General features: G+C 46.0%; 1 protein-coding gene across 1 annotated transcript in view; it reads right to left on the reverse strand.

The window, feature by feature from the left end:
• Acoxl (acyl-CoA oxidase like) overlaps positions 1-7,896 on the reverse strand; it is a gene marked incomplete at both ends in the record, with an annotated part of 196,958 nt that overhangs the window by 171,982 nt on the left and 17,080 nt on the right. Inside the window, one exon of the mRNA XM_029562937.1 lies at positions 6,090-6,222. Coding sequence (XP_029418797.1) covers positions 6,090-6,222 — 133 coding nt within the window. The remainder of the gene's footprint in view (positions 1-6,089; positions 6,223-7,896) is intronic.

The raw sequence follows: 7,896 nt of genomic DNA on the forward strand, positions 1-7,896 counted from the left end.
TGCACAAGTACACATACACACCTGCAGATGTACCCACACACACGTGACACCTCATACATGAACTTATATACACACATGCATGCACACTACACATACAAACACATGAGGGAAAAAAGTAGATAACCTCCTAACAGAAACAAAGCAGACAAAACAACCCTGGTATTTTTGTAAAAGTGGTCATAAGAATCATGATTATTAATTTGAGCAAATGTTCTTGAACTCAAGAGAAAGTGTCAGAGCATCTGGGCCACAGCCTCAGGACTTGTAGAATGTCACACTCTGGGCTGGCTGACCATCCCCTACCAACTCAAGCACACAGAGTCAGATGTCCAGGAGCCAGACACCAGGATGAGAACATTGAATCCGGGGTCCCTCTGGAACGGGACCAGAGCCTGGGAAAAGGACAGCCTCATCTAGACCAGACAGACCTGAAGCCTGTTCTCTGTTCACCAATGCAGCATGAGCTGAGGGGCTGCTTCCTCAGTCCCCCCCGCCCCATTGGGAGTTGAGAGGTCCTCACGGACCTCTGATGGGCCACCTCAGACTCAGGAGACTCCCATACCCTTGATCTCGTCTTCATTGTTCTCTATGAGCTGACTATTAGTCAGAAGGTCTTGATAAAGTCAGTCAAGCACACAACATCCCTTTTTAACCCCCACCAGGAAGGGCCAGAAACTGTCTAGATAAAGTGGAGTCAATCCCTTTCTCAGACCCCACCCCAGTGTTCACTATGAATGTTGCAAGCCTGTGGCAGGCTTTGGGAGGGCCTCCTGAAACCATTCTTCCTTCCATTCTCCCATCAGCTCTGGGAAACTGCAGAAGTGGCCGCCGAATCACCTACGGCCCCCTTTCATGACTTGGAGACACTCACTCACTCCGTCTCTGCTCTTCTCTCAGGATCATATGCTTCACTGATCCCAGGGGGGCAGGCAGATGACATGGCCACTGTGGTCCCCACACCACGCATAGCCCACCGACTACTCCTTTAAAACTTCTTCCCAGCACCCAGTCACTGCCAAAGGTGAGCATGTGTTACCAGCCCTATTTGACACCCTCACAACCTCAGATGTAATTTTGATAAGCAGTGTTCTTGAGCTTGAGCTGCAAAGCTTCCACATCTCTGTCAGGCTAACAGGACATGTAGGATGTTTTGGTACATGTAGGCACTTGTAGAAGCCCCTTATATATTCTGCCTCTTTCAGTTCTATTTTTAAAGAAATGGAGAGGCTTGATAACTTTTGAGGTCATATGGAGACAGAATGCAAATCCAGAGAGGCTGGTTTCAGGACCCATGCTCTATGGGATCTGGAGCAGACACAACATTCCAGCCGTTTCCGTGCATGTCAATTCCACTCAGTAACCTCACTTGAGGGTAGGAACCTTATATAGGGTAGCTCTCTTTGCTTGGCTCAGGACTGGCCCTGGGGTGAGGTGAGGAGGCAGAGCTGGGTCTCATCAGCTGCAGTCTTGACTGGCAGCCTGTCAGGAGGTCCTTCCTACCCACTTTGGGACCACTCCGGCAGTCTGCAACAATGAGAAAGACCAAAGGACTTCAATAATAGACATTTATTTTCTCAGTTCTGGAGTCTAGAAGTCAGAGATCAAGGTGCCGACAGAGTTCGTTTCTGGTGCGGCCTCTCTTCTGGCTGACAGACAGCCACCTTCCCACTTTGTCCTCACGTGGCCATGTGTCATGCAGACACACAGAAATCTCTGGTGGACACCAGTCTTAACAAATTTTACCCTATATCTATAACCCCAAACAGCCACATTGGGGGTAGCCATGTGTCCTGAACTGAATTGTGACCCACCCCCCAAATTCATGTTGAACCCTGACCACCAGTGTTACTGTTACAACCATTAGTTGGTTATAACCAAGAGAAACTGCAAAAGGGTGTTCCCAGGCCTTGGGAACAGATGTCAGAGGAACCACATGTAGGCCACAGCCTGTGTGAAGAAGAATTGGTTTCAAGAGCTCTGACATGTACATGAAAATTTATCTTGTGCAGAGATGTGGGCATCATAGGCACAGCATCATGTGTAAGTACCCCATCCACAGCAAGGAAGCATGATGCAACTCTGCAAGGAGGCTAGCAGGACAGGAGGCCACAAGGGTGACAAGGTGACTCAGGGTGGTGCCAAGAATGTACAGCTGTGCCCGTCTGCTGCACACAGAAGTTCTCGATGTGCAGACCCCTGCCTGCAGCATCACGAGCTAGGGACTTGTTAAAAATGCAGATTCTTATAGCCAGACATGATGGTATACACCTTTAAACCTAGTATTCAGAAGACAGAAACCATGAATCTCTGTGAGTTCAAGGCCAGTCTGGTCTATACAGCAGGTTCCAGGCCAGCCAGGGCTACATAGTGAGACCCTGTCTAGAAAAAAAAAAAAAAGTGGATTCTTCAGGCCCAGATCAGACACTGTGTGAATGGGACACAGCTCCCAAGAGTGTCCTTTAGGGACACACCTTTACAAATGGGGACCAGTGTGTCTTCTGCTAAAACATTTACCTCTACCCCCAAAGATAGGCTGGCATTTGTTTACATTCTCACTGCTTCTACCGCCCACATTCACAGTAGTGTCCTCATCTCCTGGGAAAGGCTTCCCAGCTGCCCCAGGAGGCTCCCCCGCCCCAACCAAACATCTCGGTTTCCTTTTCCTCCTTTTCTTGCTGATCATTTAATTTAGCATGGCAGTTTGGACACCATGTAGAGGATGGCTATCGTGGGAAGCCTTTGAGAGAAATCTGAAAGTACTAAGGAATGTCATGGAAACGGGAGATAGTCATGAAAAATCAGACATCCTGGCAAAGTTTAAAAGAACAGGGTATGCTTGGCCTTGAGCGAATGTCACTGAGGAGCCCTGATGATAGTTTTCTAATATATCAAGAATGCACACAGGAGGGAAGAATCCATTTTTCCCTCATCAGTGAGAGCAGAAGGAGCAGGAGTGGCTTAGGTTTCAGCCTGGGAAACATACGTCATGTGTCTGAGCTGCAGGGGAGGAGGAGCGGCCGGGAGGGCCATTAAGATCATCCTCACCAACAACAGTCAATGAGTGGTCACACAGCAGGGCAACATGGAAGTATACACAGGGTCTGACCCTTGCCAGGATCTATGCAGCATCCCTTCATGGCCTGGACACTATAGTTTGGTCTTTGAATGTTGCCTCGAAATCCACGTGTTGACAGCTTGGTCCCCAACCTGTGGCTCTACTGGGAAGTGGTGGAATCTTAGGAGCTGGGATCTGCAAAAGGAAGTTAGATCATTGGGGTTGTGCCCTTGAAAAAGATGTCATGAGCTCAGTGCCTGTGATGGCTAATCTTATCAGTTCGATGGGATTTAGAATCACCATGAAAACATTTCTGCACATGTCTGTGAGGAATTCTCTAGATGAGGTTAAATCAGGTGGGAAGCCCCATCTTAAATGTAGGCTGTCCCATTCCATGGGTTGGGGTCCTAGACTGAGTAAAATGAGGAAAGTAAACTGAGCACCAGCATTTATCATTTGCCGCTTCCTGACTGTAGCCACAGTGTTACCAGTTGCCTTAAGCTCTGCCACACGACTTCCCCATGATGGAAAATATCCTGGAAGTGTGAGCCCAGATAAACCCTTACTCCATTAAGTTTGCCTCTTGTGAGGTATTTTGTCACAGCAAGGAGACAAATAACTAATACAGCCCCTTTCCTGTCAGCTGCCATGCATGAGCAGTGTCCCTGAGCACACATGATGGGAGGCTGCCTCATTCTCCCCATGACGATCTCCCTCACAGCCCAAAAGCAATGGGATAACTGACCACGGAGTGAAACTCCTAAAACTGTGAGCCAGCATAAACCTTTTATCTTTATAAGTTGATTGTTTCAGAACGCTCTGTATAGTAACAGAAAGTTGACTGACACACCGGGTAGTCCTACTGGCTGACAAGGTATAGACGGGCAGAGCAGGGGACAATTCTAATTCTGTGATTTGCTTTGCAAAGCATTTCAGATTGCCCTACCTGGAAGAATGTATTCTAGACATGTGCTGCATGGGAAAAGCCACTTATTCCTTTGCCACAGCCAACTCTTGTCTTGCCAGTAACACAAGCAGCAGCAGTGACAGCAGCCACAGAACTGACAGCTCTGCACTGCAGTTTCTGTTCAATACCATGGGTGCTACATTCTCCTTCACTAATGCCTCACCATCATTGTGAGTCCCACTTTAGAGGGGAAGAAACTGAAGCTTAGAGAGACTACTGACTTGCCCACAGTTCACTTCGGCACACAGATAAGACTGAGGCCCAGGGTCCTCTCAGTTCAGGACCCACAGTTCATCATATATCCACACTGCCAAGAATAAATATGCATGTCAGACACCCCACAAGGAAGCAATTCAAATGTGGTTCCCAAGATCCTCAGGGCCATCCATTACTAGGCCTTTATAAAGTTCAGTAGGATGGGGGATGGAAACCTATGAAAAATCACCCTTTAGTCTCCTAAGAGACTAAAATCACCCCACACAGCACCAGATCTGGTAATATTTAAAGCCAACTCTCAGGGAAGGTTAGAGACATGGTACAGTGGTTAAAAACACTGGCTGCTCTTGCAAAGGACCTAGGTTTGGTTCCCAGTACTCACATGGCAGCTCACAACCATCTGTAACTATGGTTACAGGGGATCCAACACCCTCTTCTGGCCTCCATGAGCACCAAGCACACACATGGTGCATACACATGCATGTAATCAAGGCAGACATTCATATACATAAAATAAAAATAAGTACATTTTAAAGTCAACGCTCTTGGATGGCCCCTCATTCTGACTGATCCACACTACCCCGTACCTTTCCTCTACAGCTCCACACACACCTCAGTGAACTAACATGGTGGCTGGCAGTGTGGACCTCCTCACACCATCTCCAACATATGTATGTCTAGGATGCAGGGTCTCTTAGAGGCCTTTGTTGCACTAACCAGCACATGCTTGTTATGTGCTCAGAGAAGCACTGGGTGGGGCTTGTTGGACGACTACTATAATTAGGGGAGATATTGTATGAGTGCTACCCTCCCAGTGTGTCATTACAAAGCCGTCCTGCAAACTCCTCTGTCAGATGGTGCTGATATGAGATCAGTCAAGACACTAATGTCAGGACTTCAGAACTGAGCAGCTACCTAGCCCCATTCAAGTGCCACCACAGAACAAGCAGGGGAACAGGGCCATAGAAGGGTGTGAGGTCATGGGCTCAATCCTGACCACATATGTTTACAGTGTTACAGTTGTGCCTATCCACAGGAGGAGCACCACCCAGGGAGAGTAGGGGTGAGACGAGCTGCCTGAAAAGCATGACAGACCCTGAAAGAGTGAGTAGGAAAGGACTTTCACACCATTCAGACTGGCAGGTCCAGAACTAAGTGAATGAAATTTATTCTTTCTTGATGGAAACACTGGACCCAAGCCACAAACATATATTACTGGGAAGTCTATTTTTTTCCAGCTTCACCGAGCTCAGTAGTGCTTAAAGAAGACTTTTCCCTCATGCAGAACCTAGAGGGCCCAGAGAGCAAACAGTGTGGAGTCACAGGGAGGAGAAAAAGAGCCTTCAAGAGCTTTTCTCTATCTAGGCTCTGCCCAAAGCAATACATGGCAAGGAGAGGGAAGAGGAAGCAGAGATGGCTTCTGGAGATCTGGCTTCATGAACTCCAACCTGTGATGGTTAACGTCACACTCAAACTGCATATTGGTTCAGCATGCACCCATGAACTGAGCCAAGAAATGGTGCCCTTCACCCACATGAGTCAACTCTTAATTACTTTACAATAGATACGCTCATCTTAAAGAAGGCGTCTCCCTGGGTCTTTGGGATTCTGTTGCTTCTCCAACTGTGCTTAGCGCTCACATCTGGGATGCAGATGGGTGGAATACTCTCTCAAGAAGGATGCAGAAATGTTCTGTATATATGTTCAAGTACCTGTCCCAGGCACATAATCAACATCTCTGGCCCCATTACAACAACTGTGGTTTAAGAATCTTCTCTTGTGACATTGCTACCTATTCTGAAAACATACAGACAATAAACAGTGATGTCAACTAAAATCAGAGTCAACTACCTTCATGGTGCCCACAGCTTGGAATGTCACTGCTAATCTTGAAGGGGTCAGTGTGGCCAGCATTGTATTGAATCTTGCACTCTTGCTTTTAATAGGTGAATAGTACTGTCCATCTGGAGCCACAGAACCAAACCTGTGAGGACATGGGGAAGCAGAATGGAAAAGAGAGATGGGGCTTAACACAAAAGAGAGCATGGCCACCACTAGAAATGGAGTCAGGTAACTCTCATGTGAACACTAGGAGGCACCAGACACAAGCATCCTGGAAGCTTTTCCCAGGAAATGCTGACAAAGGCTTGAATTGTGGGATGTAAGGACAGGTTTTCCACCACTGTCCATTGCCCCTAGGTAGCAGCCCTCAGAGAAAGAAGGGCAGGAAGACTACCATTAGCAACCAAAGCCAGATCCTGAATGTGCAAACCACACACTGGATTGCTTTTTTAAAAAAATGACATGTAATTCACATACCATAAAGTTCACCTACTGATGGTGTTTAAGTGGGTTTTAGTATATCCACAAAGTTCTACAACCATTACTACCCCAACACCAAAATATTTCATCATCCTAAAAGAAACTCCACACCATTAGCAGCCATGCTACACTCTCCAGTCCCTGATAATTCCAACTGACTTTCCGTCTCTGTGGATTGGCCTACATTTGACTTGTTACATCAGTGAAATCATTTAATACGTAGCCTCTGTGTCTGGCTTCTTTCATCTAGTATGTTTTCAAGGCTCATCTATGTTGTAGCATGTGTTAGCACTTCAGCATTTCTTATGGATGAATAATATTCCATTCAATAGATATACCGGACTTTTTTTTTTTTAAGCAATCATCAGCTAATGAACATCAGGGTTGTATCTTTTGAGGTATTACAAATAATTATGCTATGAACATTTCTGCTCAAGTTTATGTAAAGATGTATATTTTGCAATGATCTTACGGATAATGTTTATATATATATACATATATATACATATATATGTATATGTATGTACCTCATAATAGAACTGCTGGGTCATCTGTTAATTTTAAACTTTTGAGGAACTGGTAAGTGGCTTTCCCAGCAGTGTAATGGTCCTAATTTCTCCACATCCTCAACAGCACTTCATATTGTCTGTCTTATTACAGCCATCCAAGCAGAGACAGAATGGAATTTCATTGTGATTCTGATTGGTAGTTTCCTAATGACAATGATATTTCTTTGGGAAAATGTTTATTCAGATTTTTGATGACTTTCAATTGGCTTGCTTGTCTTTCATTGATTAGCTATAATAGTTCTTACATAAGGGATACCAGGCCCTTATGATATATGTGATTTATAAATCTTTTATTCCACTCTAAAGAATGCTTTACCGTACACTTTGATGTGCAATCTTGTTTTAATTTTAAAAATTCCAATTTCCTTACTTTTTCTTTTCTTGGTTGTGATGTTGGTATCACATTTAATAAATCATTGCTTAAACCAAATTTCCAAAATTACATATATGGTCTCATCTGAAAAACTTTATACATGTGGCCTCTATCCTACCCGTAGGCCTCTCTCTCCAGGGTAAGTCCATCACACCCTCCATGCCTTGCCCCCCCCCCAGTTTCTCCTCCTAGTTTGGGTCCTGCCCCATTCCTTGTCTTGGGGCCCCAGACACCTGGGGAACCAATACTGTTTCCTGATCCTTTTCATCCAGACCAAGGTAGTGCCTTCTCTGGGCCCCAGGAGCACTGCTTCTGGGTCTGGCCCAGCCCTTACCTCCCTCTGCTTCCCAGGGCCTGCACCACCTGCCAGCCTCTTTCTGGGACACAGGGGCTG

The sequence above is a fragment of the Nannospalax galili genome, unplaced genomic scaffold (assembly GCF_000622305.1).
Source record: "Nannospalax galili isolate Female #2095 unplaced genomic scaffold, S.galili_v1.0 scaffold1856, whole genome shotgun sequence".
Lineage (NCBI taxonomy): Eukaryota > Metazoa > Chordata > Mammalia > Rodentia > Spalacidae > Nannospalax > Nannospalax galili.